Source organism: Squalius cephalus (assembly GCF_949319135.1).
Source record: "Squalius cephalus genome assembly, chromosome: 15".
Classification (NCBI taxonomy): Eukaryota; Metazoa; Chordata; class Actinopteri; order Cypriniformes; family Leuciscidae; genus Squalius; species Squalius cephalus.
Window position 1 is genome coordinate 16,021,959 of NC_137136.1, and position 17,427 is coordinate 16,039,385.

The 17,427-nt window shown below is 37.8% G+C and overlaps 3 protein-coding genes across 9 annotated transcripts in view; 2 read left to right on the forward strand and 1 right to left on the reverse strand.

Moving 5' to 3' along the window:
• Positions 1-6,229, reverse strand: part of ptpn3 (protein tyrosine phosphatase non-receptor type 3) — a 22,765-nt gene extending 16,536 nt beyond the window's left edge. Inside the window, exons 1-2 of the mRNA XM_079894285.1 lie at positions 5,873-6,229; positions 1,738-1,907 (exon numbers count right to left, since the gene is read on the reverse strand). Of these exons, the coding sequence (XP_079750411.1) occupies positions 1,738-1,881 (144 nt within the window). The 5' untranslated portion in view covers positions 1,882-1,907; positions 5,873-6,229. The remainder of the gene's footprint in view (positions 1-1,737; positions 1,908-5,872) is intronic.
• The window catches only part of l3mbtl1b (L3MBTL histone methyl-lysine binding protein 1b), a 28,308-nt gene that overhangs the window by 2,193 nt on the left and 8,688 nt on the right, over positions 1-17,427 (forward strand). For 3 of the 7 annotated variants that reach the window (XM_079894286.1, XM_079894291.1, XM_079894292.1), the window contains exons 1-2: positions 17,089-17,139; positions 17,264-17,377. In XM_079894286.1, the coding sequence (XP_079750412.1) occupies positions 17,134-17,139; positions 17,264-17,377 (120 nt within the window). In that variant the 5' untranslated portion in view covers positions 17,089-17,133. Of the gene's footprint in view, positions 1-14,032; positions 14,451-14,498; positions 14,525-16,868; positions 16,895-17,088; positions 17,140-17,263; positions 17,378-17,427 lie in introns of those variants that run through there. The other 4 variants (XM_079894287.1, XM_079894288.1, XM_079894290.1 and 1 more) reach the window with 4 other exon arrangements.
• Positions 8,696-13,469, forward strand: sgk2b (serum/glucocorticoid regulated kinase 2b). The gene is made up of 12 exons (XM_079895241.1): positions 8,696-9,011; positions 9,360-9,408; positions 9,755-9,809; positions 10,060-10,100; positions 10,184-10,241; positions 10,329-10,412; positions 10,495-10,626; positions 11,660-11,772; positions 11,905-12,124; positions 12,210-12,365; positions 12,481-12,570; positions 12,884-13,469. Exons 1-12 carry the CDS (start codon positions 8,945-8,947, stop codon positions 13,031-13,033), a joined length of 1,215 nt encoding a protein of 404 aa, XP_079751367.1. The 5' UTR covers positions 8,696-8,944; the 3' UTR covers positions 13,034-13,469.

Consider the following 17,427-nt stretch of genomic DNA (forward strand, 5'->3'; position numbering starts at 1 on the left):
GGGGTAAATCACATTATGAAATAAATGTTTTTCTCCAAAACACGCTGGCCATAATTGTTGGCACCCCTAGAATTTTTTATGAGAAAAATATCTCTGAAGTATATTCCCATTAATATTTACCTTTTTTAGCACACCAGGGTGACTAGGAACATGAAATTGTCCAGCTATGACTTCTTGTTTCACAGAAGTTTATATATGAGGAAACACAAAGGCCAAATTCCCTGAATCATCCATCACAATGAGTAAAAACAAAGAATATAGTTCTGATGTGCAGCAAAAGATTGTTGAGCTTCACAAAATAGAAAGTGGCTGTAAGAAAATATCTAAAGTACCCATTTTGACCATCAGGGCAATAATTAAGAAGTTATAATCAACTAAAGATGTTACGAATCTGCCAGGAAGAGGACATGTGTCTATATTGTCTTAATGGACGGTGAGGAGGAAAGTTTGAGTGGCCAAAGACTCTTCAAGGATCACAGATGGAGAATTGCAGAGATTAGTTGAGTCTTGGGGGTCAGAAAGCCTAAAAAAAAAATTATCAAACAACCCCTACATCCCCACATGTTGTTTGGGAGGGTTTCAAGAAAAATCCTCCTCGCTCCTCCAAAAATAAACTCCAGCATATTCAGTTGTCAGACACGACTGGAACTTCAAAAGGGACTGGATTCTATGGTCAGATGAAACAAAAAAAGGGCTTTTTGGCAGCAAACCCAGCAGATGTGTTTGGTGCAAACAGGGATGAAGAGTACCCCATGCCTATGGTTAAATATACTGCTGGATCTTATATGTTGCGGGCCTATTTATTTGCTGGAGGTCCTGGACATCTTGTTCAAATACATGGTATTATGGATTCTAGCAAATACAAACAGATAAAAAATCAAAACCTGACAGCCTCTGCTAGAAATCTTATAATGGGCCGTGGTTGGATCTTCCATCAGGACAACGGTCCAAAACAAACATCAAAATCAACACAAAAATGTGTTAGGGAGCACAAAATGAAGCTTCTGCCGTGACCATCCCAGTTCCCTGACCTGATGAGTGGAGTGAACTGAAGAGAAGAAGCACCAACATGAACTTGTGAATCTGAAGGATCTGGAGAGATTCTGTATGGAGGAATTGTCTCTGATCTCTTGTCAGGTGTTCTCCAAACTCATCAGGCATTATAGAAGAAAACTCAGATCTGTTATCTTGGCAAAAGGAGGTTGCAAAAAGTATTTAATAACAGGGTGCCAACAATTATGGCCAGCGTGATTTGGAGAAAAGCATTTATTTTATAATGTGATTTACCCCCACTTTCAATTCTTTTACTTCAATGAAAGGTTAGATTTTTGTGAATTTTTTTAATGAAAGATCAAAAGGATAAACAATGCAGATTTATTTTTTACAGCCATTTTTTATCATATTTATCAGGGGTGCCATCAATTTTGACCACCACTGTATATGACTGACCTATATGTTTCTGTCTGAAAAACATGCATGTGTGCACGTAAGTGTGGGTGGGTGTCCTTCAGAATATGAAGCCAAGGTTGCAGCAGTGCAATATGGAACACGAGAAGAGAAGCACCAGTTTAATATCCGAGAAGAGAAGCACCAGTTTAATATCCATCTCCACCCTCTAACTGCCAATAAAGGCAAGCTCATACACACATGCACATTACCCCTCTCTCTCTAGGGCTTTGACAGACATATTCGCTCATCCAATGATCCCAACACATCTGTATACACTCTTATACTCACACTGACAGTAAAATTTTGGGTTGTGCCATCAGGGAAGAGCACTACACACAGTAAGCCAGAGCGTGGCATGTGTGTATGTTTGGACAGATCGGCACGTCCAAGAGCAGTGATCTTGTTTCCAAGCATGCACCATGGGGATGTCATCTCCTAACACTCTCACATATACACACCTGCCAAAACAAGGAGTCAGACAGGTTAAACGCAAGAACTTATTCCAAATGTGAAGGTGATGATGACTCCCTGTAATAAAATAATGTGACGCATGATAGAATTTCTGTACATACCGTTTCAGTGTTGTGAAACAGATGTATACAGCACATATTATCATACCGTGTGCAACGGACATGTTTAAAAACATGTTGGTCCGATGACGAGACCTCAGCAAATCCCAAGTTATAACTGTAATTATACATCCTGTCAGCACAGTGCCTATGACACACATGCCGCAATAAGACGTAAAACAACAACAACAAAAAAACACACACTTTAAGAAAAGAAATATAACACAGATTTAGTGATTTTAGAAACAGTCGGTCTGTCATGCTAAAGTGTGAGAAGCACCTTAGGCATTGATAACATCAGAATGGAACAGCATGATTTGATGTCATCAACTTTCAGAATTAAAACTGACCCTTTTTAAGCATTTGGGTTTCATTAACTCACCTCACCCAAAAATGAAAATTCTGTCAATTATTACTCACCCTCATGTTGTTCAAAACAGTCTTTCGTTCATCTTTGGAACACAAATGAAGATCTTTTTGATGAAATCTGAGAGCTTTCGGTCCCTCCATTGACAGCTAAGCAACTACCACTTTGATGCTTCAACAAGTTCAAAAAGAGATGGTAAAACTAATCAATTTGAATTGAGTGGTTTACTTCAAATTTTCTGAAGAAACGCGATCGCTTTAGCCTATATGATGAGCAGATTGAATTTAGGCTTTCATTCACATATAAACATTCATCAACTCACACATCAGTTGTGGTAGAAACAATGAGGTTCATTCTCGAGTATTACGCAGCAAGTTTAAGCTTCCACAAGAGGTTTGTTCAAGCAGGTTCGGTTGAGCTTATGTCTATATGTGAATAAAATCCTAAATTCAGTCTGTTTAAACGACCGTGTCTCTTCAGAAAATTTGGACTAAACCTCTCAATTCATATTAATTAGTTTTACGATCTCTTTATGAACTTTTTGAAACGTCAAAGTGGTAGTTGCGTAGCTGTCAATGAAGGGACAGAAATCGCTCAGATTTCATCAAAAAGATCTTCATTTGTAGCCTGGTTAAAACCAGACCATTCTCAGTAGTAACTGAGTTATGGTCTGGCAAAGCTCCATAGACAAATCATTTCCAAAGGGGCGTCACCAACAGACGTCGCTCAAATGCCTCGTCAAGAACGATCGTCATCGTGTAAAGCTGCGTCCCAATTCGCCTAAGTTACACTACGCCATAAAAGTATGTACTCTTTTTGTGAAGAAAAGGTATTTACTTTTGAATGTGTAGCAAAAAAGTAGGCAAGCTTTGGGACATACTACTTCGTCATCTTTATCGGACGGGTCTGTCGTGTGCATCCTGTCAAACTGCCCTGTCAATCATCGTGTCACAGTTAAAATCCTCCATTAAATCTAATTTAATTTCCTACCGTTTCGGAGAGAAATGTAGTAGCACGTTCATCTGCCAGTGGATCTTTCATGGAGACTGTCCTCATGTGTTTGCAATTTGAATATAATAATGCATTTAAAAGTTGAGCGGACGTCGCTCAAATGCCTCTGGGCGCAATTGGATAGACCTAAAACCAATCAGAGCGATCGTCATTGTGTAAAGCCCGCCTCAACGTTTCTGATTGGTGCCGCGATTTCTAGGCCATGAAAATGGGCTTGAATGAGCTCTTTGCCAGACTACTTCTCGAGCAAATCTGAATTTGCCGGAAGCTGTCTGGGTTTTCCCAGGCTACTTCATTTGTGTTCCGAAGATGAACGAAAGTCTTACGGGTTTGGAATGACATGAGGGTGAGTAATTAATGACAGAATTGACATTTTTGGGTGAACTAACCCTTTAATCATCCTTTTCTCTTCCTCACACTCACACACACACACACTGAGTCAGACTCTCTAGGTCTAAACATGTTCTTGCATTGTTTTTCACACTCTTGTTTTCTCCCAGCAATGTCCAGGAATGTGGACTATTTTACTGCCTGAAGAAGTGAGAAAGAAGAAGAAAGTTCCTCACTGCTGAGGGTGAGAGTGAGACAGAAATAATTTCTCTGTCCACAAATACAATAGTAAAAGAGTGAATTACATTGAAAATCTCATTCCCTATATTGTCCTACATTGTAAGAAAGTGATCAAATGCAGATGTTACGGGGAGTACAGTCATGCATCTGTAAAGGCCAAATTTATATTGAAAGCAGCTTTAATCTTCAAACACACCAGTTGATTTATTGTAGTAGAAATTACTTAACATTCATTAATGTCTTGCTAAATGTGTATTTTATTGGATATATTGCAATATCAGTGTCCTCATTTGTAAAAACAATACATAAAGAAAATAAAGTTTTGGGTTAGCTCAGTATTTTATGGAAGCTTGTTTCTGCCTTTGAATAGAAAAAAAAAAGGCAATTGCGATTTTGTTTTCAACTCTGACTTTTTTCTCAGAATTGTGTGATATAAACTCACAATTGTGAGTTATACAATCAGAATTGCAAGATATAAACTTGCAATTGCGCGTTTTAAAGTCAATTGTAATCTTGCAATCGAGAGAAAGAGAGTCGCAATTACCTTTTACATTTTTTTTATATTCTGTGGTGGAAACAAGCTTCCATAGTATTTATAATTAGCTGCATGTAAAAAGAATACAAGTCTGTCCTCATTATAAGGCATATTTACATCGCCATGTTCAGGCTGCTCTGTGCCTGGCCAAATTTAAGTGTACAGACATAGGCTAATGCTGCATTAAACCCAGACTATGCTCTGACCCACCTCAGCCCTAGCATCAGTGTGTACCGTTGTAAATGTGTTTAATGCTACCCCTGAGCATCAATGAAACAGTCTGTGTAAAGACAATTATATGCCACTTCAGAAGTACTTCTTTGCCACCTTTAAAGTGTAAATTTGGCATTAAACAAGTAAACATGAGTGTGTGTTGATGCTTTGGCAATACTGTATGCAAAACATTCACATCAATAAAGTACTTTGTAATTTGAGAGAAGGAAATGGTGGGTGAGAGAGAAGCTAGAGAATTTGATACATATTATGTTGTCCTATGGAAATACTATGTTATTTGATACTATTATGACAATTCATGTTAACAGCCTGAAGTTACTTCAAATGAATGAACATAAAATCACTCTTTTATATTCAGACCTTACCTTACAGATCCTGATCCTGTACGCTCTACGGGTCTCTTCAGCAATTGCAGAAGTTATATCTCTGAGACTAGGGAAATTACAGTGACCTAACACTAAACAGGCTTAGAGAGACGTTCACCTGGTTTTGCCAACCTTTCTAACATATCAAACACACTCCAGAGGGCTAAAATACATGTTTTACTTTCACTCACACGTTTGGAAACGGTCTGGGCTGGCGATCATTAAAGGTTAATGTTTAGCAGTAGCTCAATTGCAAAGCGCTACACGCTCGAGCTCATTTGATAGACGATATTTTACGAGGAATGAAGTGTATTTACTTAAGACAATACTTCATAAAACAAAGGCCTTTCCGACCATAAATACCGTTATGATATGTATTTGAAACACGAAAGCAAGACTGGACATTTCAACACGAGAAAGTTTCTGTATGAGACACGGGCTTTTCTGGGTGTGACGTCTCGCATTTCTGACTCAAGTTCACTCTGATCTGCGAGGGCTCGGGCATTTCTGAACCGAACTGTCACGAAACCGAAGGAGAGAACAGACAGTCCTGCACCAACATGTTGGCTCGAACGAATAGCCTACATATATCAGATTAAACGAAACAATTATGGGGGCTTTATCGCGATGTTTTTAAAACCCATCCAAGAGTGAACAGATTTGTTGTTGTTTTTTTTAAAGCCAAATAATCGTCATTTGGCATTTTCCTACTTCAGCCCACAAGAGTCCAAATAGAGCAGTGCTATAGCACAGAAAAGCGTCAGAAAGTTACCTGTTTGAGGTGTTCCCAATGTCTCTGCGATGCTAGTGGTGCTTAGTCCCCGTGAAGAGAGAAAAGTTTCCATGTTAAGGCGGTCATAGTTGCAGGTGTCGGTAAACTTCCGGAATATGTTATTTTTTCTCCGGGTTCCTTCGGGAGGGCAATCACGTCGTCACTGTGCTGACCACGAGCGCAAGATCTATCTTAAACATGTAGCAAATGTATTGTTATTATGTTTCCTTTCTCACTGATAGTGTGATTACAACACACCTTTCACAAATTTCCTAATGTACATGTGATTGTCAACCCACACATGGAGACTTCCGAGTTCACACAAGCCTTGCTTTCTAGGCGTGATTCGTGTTGTGCGTGAACTCTCAGGAATGTCACGGGTACGCGCAATTTCAGGTGCGTGTGCACTACGTTAGGGCGCTGCCTGCCTCCCGAGTCAATAAAGCACACCTGAGCCCAGAAAAAAAAAAAAAAAAAAAACTGCTCATGCTTTCTGATAAAAAAAATAAAAAAAATTGTCGACCGCCCAGCTAAACATTCACAAACAATTTATTACTTGCTCTTTTCTTCTTCCTTTCTTACTTAAGAAAACAGTTACTTCTTACGGATGTTATCTTTTTTCTTAAGATTGTTCTTAAGACAAACTTAAGAGGAAATCAAATTCTGATTCTTCTTAAAATCATGGTAAATAACTTATTAAAGTTAGGATAATCTCCAGCTTGTCTTAAATCCCCAAAGATAAGAAGTTAAATGAAAGTATTGGTTTATTTCAAATTTTAAGCACTACAACCTTTTAGCAGGGTTCCTCAAATCTGGCCCTAGAGGGCCACTGCCCTGCTTAGCTCCAACCCAAATCACCTGAAAAAGTTTATCAAGGTCTTCAGAGTTACAAGTATAGGCCTAAGTGATTTTCATTAGGGTCTGAGCTAAACACTGCAGGGCAGGGCCCATCCAGGGCCAGATTTGAGAAACCCTGATTAGACTATAGCATCACTTGGGATGTGCTTGAATACTCTTAAGTGACAATGTCATTATTATGCAAGGCATGACTTTTTGCTAAATTTGATATTCAGTAACAACTGTACAAAAACGGATAAAAAAATGAGCGCAAACATGCAACAGACCACTCTGTTTTGAGACGGACTCTTTACAAATATCTATTTCAAATAAAAAATGTGTTAAAAAAGAGTGATAAAGCGCTAAACTCCCAACAAGTCTTATGAATGTCCTAACTTCTTTCAGAAGAAGAATTTGTTGAATCTGGACCCAGCTTGGTTATGCTGGGAGACCAGCTAGACCAGTTTAAGGTCAAACCTCAGGGTTATAATGGTGGTATAGCCAAATGACTTATGGGAATTCATGGAGCTTTTACTCATGATGAGTGAGTTATGTACAAGATAAACCATATAGCTACAGAATGGCTATAGAAATTTTAAGGAAATTGAACCATCTTGTTTGCACTATAAAACCATGTTTTGTTTTGTTTGCAATTTGTTTCTCTTGTGCCAAAGAGATTTTAAGTAATTAAAGATTAACATTTAGCCACAATGTTTCTGGTCTTGCAAAAACACAAGCAGCTTAGATAAAAAAAAATGGAGGGTGTTGTGCAAATGTATTAGACTAGCACAAGTTTTTGACATTTGACAACATATGTTTTAATTGGTTTCCATTAAAACCTTAAATGAGGCACCTCATGTGATTTGTCTTGTTGTGATCAGGCAGCATTTAGTTAAATTGGGATGCACAACAGCTACAATGTGATATCTTATTGTTCTGAGAAATGTGGGTACATGGCCACCAGATCACTCACACTTTTTGTTTCTACAGTAGATTGTTAATTGTGTCACCCAATGAGAATCCTTGAGGTAATTTGACAAAGATACGTGGATCTGTGCATGGGTGGAGAGTATTTGTGTGTCTTGGTGTCATCTCTCTGATTCAGAAACTAATCAGGGCTGACTGTCCCTTAACCTTCTGCTTGCCAAAAATAGATTTCTCTATACTCCACACCCCCACCCCTCTATGAGATCAGAGAGATCAGTGGATTTCTTGGAAGGTATAGCCTTAATAAATAATTGGGAATTGTATGACAACAGTCTTGTCACTCATCTTTTCTCAGATTTTCACTCTTTCTTTGTCAAGCATTAATCTAATATAGGAATCTATCACTTAATCTAGTATTTCATGTCTGTATAAACCCTTCTTCAACGTAGTACCTCTGCAAGTACAAACACATGTGTTTTTCTTCAACTGTTGTTGATCTGCACATATATCAAGAGACACTTTACCTGTTCAGAATGTTCCCTTGACTAATTTTTCCAGCATCAATGTCTAATGAATGTGCTTTTATGTCTCTCATGTTTGCGTATGTGTATTTGGCTGTGGTGACAAGCAGGCATCTCTTATGTAACTTGTAAAGTTGGCTGATTGAGAGTTTTAACATGCCAACATGCAATTAGAGAACTCTTAAATTATTAAGAGCCAGACAGGTTGATGAGGGATCCCCCTTATTGGAAGGTAATAGTCTATCCAAGAAGAGTTGAAACCCTCTCCAAACACAAGCCCACTTATGAAATTCTCTATTAAATATACACATTTAAATACATAACCCAAAGTATGTTAGTAGAATGTGAAAGAGGAATTTGGAAGACTTTAAAAAAAATATTCTGTCCTGTCAGTAGGCCTAAACTTCAGTGCAAATCGGTTCTTCTCTTCTCAAAGCTTTTGTAAATGTATTTTTACCTCAGTCTAACGTTTCGTTCGCGTTTATTTAGCGCCCTCTAACAACCTTGTATCTTTTGTGGCAATTTTTATATTTCTTTTGAGTTCAGACGCAGTATGTTGAAAAGGGAAAACGAGAGCTCAGCAAGCGTGTCTTATCTGACAAAAACGGGCGCAGTGGCGTCACAGCTTTTGGAAGGAACCACGTGTCCTGCAAAAAATAGCCGGTCACGGACGGTTCCCCTTATGACATGAAGCAGCGCTCAACCAGAACTGACCGGTAAAACAGCAGACTACCTACGGACTCACAACTCACAGCTGCAAGCCAGGGCTTTCTTTCTCGTCGAAAACATGGTGAAAAAGGATAAAAGCCCCGTCACTTATGCAAAAATGAAGGGAATAGTTTCATATTTTACAGGTAAGCTCAAATAACCTACTTTTTCCTCAAACTTTAATAAGAAGAGACATTTTTGGGATTAGATACGTAAGATATAACGCAGAACTTGTTTGTCACAGTAAATTAAATATTTCAAAAGATTTCCTACTCTATCTATCTATCTATCTATCTATCTATCTATCTATCTATCTATCTATCTATCTATCTATCTATCTATCTATCAAAATATAAATTCAATATTTGGAAGGTAATGGTAAATATGTTCAAATATACATATTTGCTTAGTCTTACAAAGGTTGTTCTATGTCCACCATATGCAGCAGATATTTCAGTTCATAATAATAATCTTATAATATTTTATTTTCTCAGCTTTGATCAAGGACAAGAAGCTTGGATCCAGCCACCCAATCTATCGACAGTGAGTCTAGTCATCATTTTCCATTGCGTGAGCTAAAAGTGAAGCAGCACATGGCTCTGAGTGCATTCCAGTGCAGAGTTCAGAAGATTGTCTTATTATTTCTGCAAAGATCAGCTGAAAAATCAGGAATGACTGAAGTTGCACTGCATGTTTCAGACTGACCACCAGTGCAACTTTAAGACCATGACCTACTTATAGCAACATTCCAACGTGAAACCAGTAGACAAGTACTGTTGCATAGGTGTTGGCTGACTTTGGGGCAATTTTATGAGAAAATAGCTAGAACTAAAGATTTTCATTTGTTAAAAACAGCTGCATTTCTCTGATATGGTTTCTCTCATTCCAGGATGCATTTCTTGCGACCTGAGGGTAGTCTTTCTGAGGATGACGGAGCAGCAGCTGTAAGTGAACTTTAACAAGCTCATGTCCACTTGTATGTCCTGGGCCTACATACAGATTAGCAGTATCTTACTTAAAGTATTAATAAAGGTCCTTTCAGAAACATAACGTCAAGTCAGCTACACTGATTTGAGTTGCTATACTGGTTGACCTGTGTAATCTATAGATGTAACAGGAAGTGAAGTGATCTGTGGTATGGTTTCATATGTCACTGGAGTAAGCTGCTGACTCTCTCCCCGATCTCTTTCCTAGGTTTGTTACAGTAATCCATTAACAGAAGAGCCACAATCTCGGTAAATAGGGTGCTCAACTATCAGTCTATATGGACACAAACACATACAATTACACATAAATATTTAATTCTATATGATTTTAGGGTATCTGCTGCTGATTTTGACTACTTGAAGGTTATCGGGACGGGAAGCTTTGGCAAGGTATAATGTTTATAGGGACCCACTCTGCTTTGTATTTTCAATAATGTATAAATATTGTTTAAACCTGGTTTGAATGTCTTTATTCAGGTGTTCTTGGCCACACACAGGGAAAATGGCAGATACTACGCAGTCAAAGTCCTACAGAAACACATTATTTTAACAAGGAAAGAGGCGAGTATGACTAGGAGTATACTATAATTATTTGGTTCTGTATGTGTCTGTATGTATTAATTGTGTTGTTGTTTTTTTACAGGAAATAAATGTCATGTGTGAGCACAGGGTGTTGTTAAAGACTCTTAATCATCCATTCCTGGTGAAGCTCCACTTCAGCTTTCAGACTAAGGACAGACTCTATCTAGTGCTGGACTATGCATGTGGAGGAGAGGTATGCTTACTTAGCTATCTACCCCTTAGCTATCTAACCCTAAATCACACTCTAACCCTAACAGAAAACATTGGCTTTTATACAATTAAAAAAAAAAATTATGTACTATATTTCTATACCATTTATACAAATGAGGACTCCATAAGTATTTTTTGTCAGATTTAGCTCACTTCTAAGTACATATTTGTCCCTGAAATATAAGAAGGTATATAGACACAACCAAGTACACACAGCTTTGAATCTAGACCAAAGGTTCAAGTCAGAGGCCAATAACAGGATTATTGTCAGATTATCAGATATTTTTATAAAATAGTTATAGTAGTTTATAATATATTTATAATAAAGTTATAATTGTGCTACGGCTGGTTTTCGCATAGTTCTTATCTCTCTGTCTGAATATACAAAGTGTAATTGAATATCAAATCGAAAAGTTACTAAGAAAAAACACAACTCTGAGGCCAATTGTAGTGGACGAAGCCTACAGTCACGCTATTTAGATCTGTTAGTCCGTCTTCGCAAAACCAGACTGTAGCAATTTCAGGAAAAACTGCATTTACAGGACATTTTAAAAAGATGAATTATTGTTTTAGTCTGACTGAAATTTAACTTTTTTAACCAGGGGGTCGGAGCCCAATAGGGGTCTCTCTCAGCAAACTTCCAAGGGATAATTAATATATTATTCCAATATATTATTATAAATATTATTAAGATGAATATTATTCATATATTTAGACATCAAACTTCATTAAAATTAATATAGTTTGATATATAATAAATTATATATTGGCACTCCCAGTATCCCAGTGTTAATAATACATTAGTTAATATTATTATTTTATAGTTCTGTTCATACTTTGAATATTCTGTTGGACAGCGTGGGGCCTTCAAGTCAAAAAGGTTGAGAATCACTGTTTTAAGTGACAGAACAATTTATCAAATATTCATATAAATTATATGATACAAAAGTCCAAATAATACTATGTTGTATGTATGTATTATTGTGTTAATGAATGTCTATTTTTCATTTTTGCAGCTCTTTTACCATTTGCAGAGAGAGGGGGTGTTTGGAGAACCCAGAGCCAGATTTTATGCTGCTGAGATTGCCTGTGCTTTAGGATACTTACACTCCCTGAAGATTGTCTATAGGTAACAACACTCTTCTGAAATATCTGTGCCTGTGTAATGCTGATAAGCTCATTCGTTTGTGCTTAGTAAGAACAAAATGATCACCAACTTTCAGCAGATTTACAGTAATCCATCTTTCTCACATGCTCACAGGGACCTGAAACCAGAAAACATTCTGTTGGATTCTGCGGGTCATGTGGTTCTGACCGACTTTGGCCTGTGCAAGGAGGGCGTGAGTGGACATGGCACCACCAAAACCTTCTGTGGAACCCCGGAGTACCTAGCACCTGAGGTCCTCCTGCAGAAGGAGTATGACAGGACTGTGGACTGGTGGGGCCTGGGCGCTGTTCTCCATGAAATGCTCTACGGCCTGGTAAACAAACCCACCAATGAATGCTCAGATAGATAAATAATACAGGTAGACAGGTGTGTTTTACACAAACTCTTTCTCATTCCAGCCACCTTTCTACAGTGCAGATCGTCTTGATATGCTCAGAAATATTATTTATCAGCCTCTGGTTCTAAAAACGGGAGTGTCTAGTGCAGGCCGAGATCTGCTGAAGAGACTGCTAAACAGGGACAGGACGAAGAGACTAGGAGCCAAACGTGACCTGGTAATCCAACAAGCACACAGACACATTCACGAACAATCACACAATCTGAAATTGGTTTATCTTGCTAAACGGAAGAGTGGCTAAATGTCATTTTGCCCCATTTTTTGGCTTTTAGACCGAGCTGCAGTCTCATCCATTCTTCTCATCTATTCAATGGGATGACCTTGTTACAAAGAAAATTTCTCCGCCTTTTGTTCCCTTACTGGTGAGTTTTTTATTGACACATTTGTCTTTAATGGGATTGTTCACCTAAAAAAATGGTTTTACTGTTTAAACCAGTATGACTTTCTTTTCTTCTGTGGAACACAAAAGATGATATTTTGAAGATTTTCTTTTTTTGTCCACACAATGAAAGTCAATGGGATCCAAATATTCATTGTACAGAAAAAAAACATTCTTCTAAATATATTTTGTTAGTGTTCCACAGAAGAAAAAAATGTGAGTGTGAGTAAATGCTGTGCTTACAGGACATGAGCTTATTTCATATAGATATTAATTTGCATTTGTTTACATTTCAGTCTGGCCCTGGTGACCTCACGAACATTGACCCTCGGTTTACAGAACTTCCTGTTCCACACTCGCTAGGAGCATGTGAGGAGTCTGGAGCAACCTTTCCTGGCTTCACCTACACCAATGAAAACATTTTCTCCCTGACTCGTGGACACTAAGACAATTTTTTTGTCAGACCAATACATTTTGCCGGAACATGTTTCTAATGATTTTAAACACAGTTCATTTTTTATGTTAGCTGGACCAATGCTTTTGCAACATGACTACAGAGTTTCTATCAAAAGTGACTGTGTTTTCCTAACATTCATATCTTATTTAATTATTTTTTAGCCCTATTTGATAAAAACTATTTGTAAAGAAATACAATGTTTAATGGTGTTCTGACTGTACTATATTGTAATGAGATGAAGTGAGACTAGTGAGACTGAGACAGGTTGCATCAGATGCTTGAAAATAAAAGAGATATAAAGTTGTGAGACCGAAAGAATATTAAATCGGAATGTTAATGTTATTGTGTACAGTATTAAGATTGCATTGGTAAGTGTTTGTAATGAAATTGTCTGATCAGTAAAGAATGTCTAATTTTTGGAATGGAAACAATTATTTTAAGCTAATGCGCGGTTATTGAATACGTTTTATTGTGAAAGTAGTTAACGTGCTTTAAAAAATAAGGTACCACAAACAATTCACAGTTGCGCTATACTGTAATCGAGACATGGGTCACAAAGAGGAACAGAGCTGTCATCCACAGATCATTTACATAATATAATTTGACACTAATTTACTTTTATAAATGGGAATGATCTGTTTCCTGTATTTGCCTCAGACCTACTTTACAACGTGCCAACCTGAGTCTAGGAAGAAACCTCCACTTTTAAGCTCACAGCGCCATCTTGTGGCGTCTTCGCTAAGTTCGCTGTCTTCCTTTTCGCCACTTTTGCAACAATGCGGCTGTCAAAACACTGTATTTAAATATTACGAACTTCAGTTTGAAGCTCGACGCAGTGTTGTTTTAATTACTAAGTTCTGCCTTTCTCTGTTTATTGCATATGGCGAAGTATGCCCTTCAAAAGAGATTTGCGGAGTAAAACCTGAACACGTGATGGTTACAGGAAATCAAATCAGAGGATCACCGCTACATTGACTGTAAACTGAACAGATACAAAAATCACACTCTGAAAACAGCTCGTTTCAGTGAGCACGCACTAGGACTCCATTAAAATGGAATCATTTGTGACCCCGTTTGAACACTACAAAGCGCTCTGTTTTTGTTTAAAATGCGTAAAAACGTAAAGGGGATCAAAACCATGTTCTATATCTGTAATAATAAGGCCTTCGATTGTTTTAGCGCAACAAGCACCGATTGAAACGGGTATCGCAGTCAATGCTGGGGTCATGTAAGGACGCTATAAGGCTCAGTTCCTCTGATTCTCCGTTACATTAAGATAATCACTCACAAATATATGCTGTGGTGAAGTTTATCGGGGCTGTAGAAGTTGGACAGACACATATTAACCGGCGCATGCGCAATAACGCCACCATCCAGGTCTAAATAAGAGTTAAGAGAGAAACGAGGTGAGTTGCACGTTTATCAATAAATATGACGTTAATGTCGTCACCCACGCAGTAAACAACGATACTAACACAGAGTGCGTTTCTTGTTTAACAGTTTTCAACCATTGCGACTATTTTCAACGAGGTTCAAAAACCGTAAAGATAATTAGAAGTCAAGTTTGTGCAGAAGAAACTAAAAGCATGCAATTTGTTATTTCCCCGGGTCTGCATGCACCCGAGTTATTATGTTTATATACTGATAAATGACAACTCATTCAAAGTACCTCGGGAAATGTTTTTCTTTTGGATATGAACGTGAAACTGTTGATTTGGTTTATTGTAGGCTGCCCTGCTAATGTTACAGCTAGCCGGGGCTATCAGTCGGGCTAACGACATTCCGTGACAAGGGGAAAGTAAGGAATTTGTTGACGGAGGGGAAAACATTGCGTTTTAATAAAACAAGTTGTACACTTGGCCTTCCCGTGTTGTTTGAAGGTCCGAGCGACGTGAATCAGACCAGAAAACTGTTATAATTTACATACTTTAGACGTGTCGGCGGCCCTTTGCTATCCTCCGCCATTTTGTGTGTCAGTCGAATGCTAATAATGGGCGCTCGCGCATTGCACTTTATTTATGCTCAGAATAAATTCAGTCATCACTTGAAATATCCAAACAAACGTTTTGTATTAAACCAGACGAGCTTTTGGGTGATCTTCGCGGGGCACCGTTACTGTACAGTCTGAGATTTTGATAATATTTTGATTTAAGACTCACGACAGGTCAAGAACGTTAAAACACTATTGCCTACTGTATACGAACGATAACGTGCTTGAATAAAGACTTTCTTCTTCAAAAACTAATCCATTGTGAGTATATACGTTTTAACTTGTCATCGCGATTATCCGCTTTCTTTAAAAGCACAGATTTAGCGAGATTCTTTTAAAACAAGGAAAAGCTGAACTTGTTCGTCTAACTTTACTTTTAATCGCTTTCCTCCATTAATAACCACCAAAGTAGTTTAAGTGTCTCAGTGAGAGTTTATATACATAGCTAGTCCATAAAAAATAACATCATAACAATGTAGAAATACATATTTTTGTCCTCGTTTAAGTGCTTGGTGCAATCCGTACTGCGAGCAACAGTCGCCCTCTAGCGGAATTGGCTGGAACTACAAGCGACGCGCGGCTATTTCGTAATCCCAAGTTGCGGTCGTTTCATCAGCCGCCGTCAAAACACGGTTTTCGAAACGAGAACGTCGTATTTGAATATTGAAAACGACAGATTTGTTATGTTTACTAAAACAATGTGCGCTAATATTTATATGACACTCACAGCTGATGCTTGGTTCTCAAAGTGCAGTTATGTGAATGCATTAAAACAGTGGTTCTCAACCAGGGGGGCTCAGCAGTCTTCCTCAACAATTAAAAGCCCTCAAGACTTAAAATAATTTAAAGCAGAAAATAACGAGCATATAAAAATCAAGATATTACTTACTGTAATTCACCCCCTCTGAAACAGTTTTTTTGAAGAACCAAGATTCCCATAGTCCTGGAAATCCTGGATGGGGAAGCCTATTTGTAAAAGTGTGATTTATAGACCTGGAAAAGTCAGGAAAAAATATCAGGAAAAAATGAACGAAAAAAGTAGAACATATTTTTATATCTATATCTATAATCCATATCCTGTAAATCACGAATGACTGAAAAGGTTAATTGGTTAAACCCTAAAGAACATTCAGATCTTAAAAACCTTGAATCCTGAAATCTTATTATTTTAACTTTAATTATAACTTAAACTCTTTTTTTTTAATTTAAAGAAACTAAGTGTGTAGATAGATTAAAATAAGTTTAAAACAAAAACAAAACTAGGGTTAGGGGTCCTTCAGATATCGTTGTGGACAATGGGTGTTGGTTCACCCAAAAATGAAAAATTTCCCGTAATTTACTCACCCTCAAGCCATCCTAGGTGTTTATGACTTTATTCTTTCAGCCAAACACAATCTGAGTTATATTAAATAATATCATTGCTCTTCCAAGCTTTATAATGGGAGTGAATGGTATCTTGTTTTTTGAAGCCCAACAAAACACATCCATCCATCCTAAAAGTAATCCATATGGCTCGCCTTCTGAAACAAAGTTATGTGTTTTTGTATGAAAATTATCCATAATTATAACTTTATAAACTATAATGACTGGCCTTCGGTAACGGCCGCACTTAAGTCTAGTTCTTGCAGAAGAGTGACCTCTGACCCGACATAAGATGTATTGATGAACGTGGAAGCGCAGAGGATAGAGCAAAACAAAACACTGTTAAGTTTAAAATGAATTTTTAAAGAGAAATGTCAGAGGAGCTTGAGTTTGTTGCCCAGCCTTATAAAGCTTGGAAGAGCAATGATATTATTTACAATAACTCCATTTGTGTTTGGCTGAAAGAAGAAAGTCATAAACACCTAGGATGCCCTGAGGGTGAGTAAATTATGGGATTATTATCATTTTTGGGTGAACCCTTTAGCTTTAAAGGGTTAATTCACCCAAAAATGAAGATTCTGTCAGTAATTACTCACCTCCATGTTGTTCCAACCCTGTACGACTTTCGTTCATCTTCGGAACACAAATTAAGATATTTTTGATAAAATCTGAGAGCCGTCTCATTCCTTCATAGGCTGCTAGGTAATTGAACGAAAGTCTTACAGGGTTGGAACAACATGAGGGTGAGTAATTAATGACATAATTTTCATTTTTGGGTAAACTAACCCTTTAAGATCCTTATTTCTGTCATCTGTCCATGTTGTAACAATATGTTCTTCTCTTTTGTCTTCCATTTTGTTGGAAAAGATGGCAGAGACATCTACGAGTAGTGGTCCTGCTGCCACTGGAACCGATTTTGACATGATGAGCGCTCTTGACTGGAAGGACGGCATAGCCACATTGCCTGGAAGTGACATTCGGGTACAAATGTTAAATGTATCTGATGCAATAAATGTGATGCAAGGGACATA

What these genes read in the sequence shown, in the direction of transcription:
- sgk2b (XM_079895241.1), top strand. Translation starts at nt 8,945, where the DNA reads ATGGTGAAAAAGGATAAAAGCCCCGTCACTTATGCAAAAATGAAGGGA. An exon ending in GGACGGGAAGCTTTGGCAAG is followed by an intron (nt 10,242 to 10,328) that starts GTATAATGTTTA and finishes GTCTTTATTCAG; the next exon opens with GTGTTCTTGGCCACACACAG. An exon ending in ACTATGCATGTGGAGGAGAG is followed by an intron (nt 10,627 to 11,659) that starts GTATGCTTACTT and finishes TCATTTTTGCAG; the next exon opens with CTCTTTTACCATTTGCAGAG.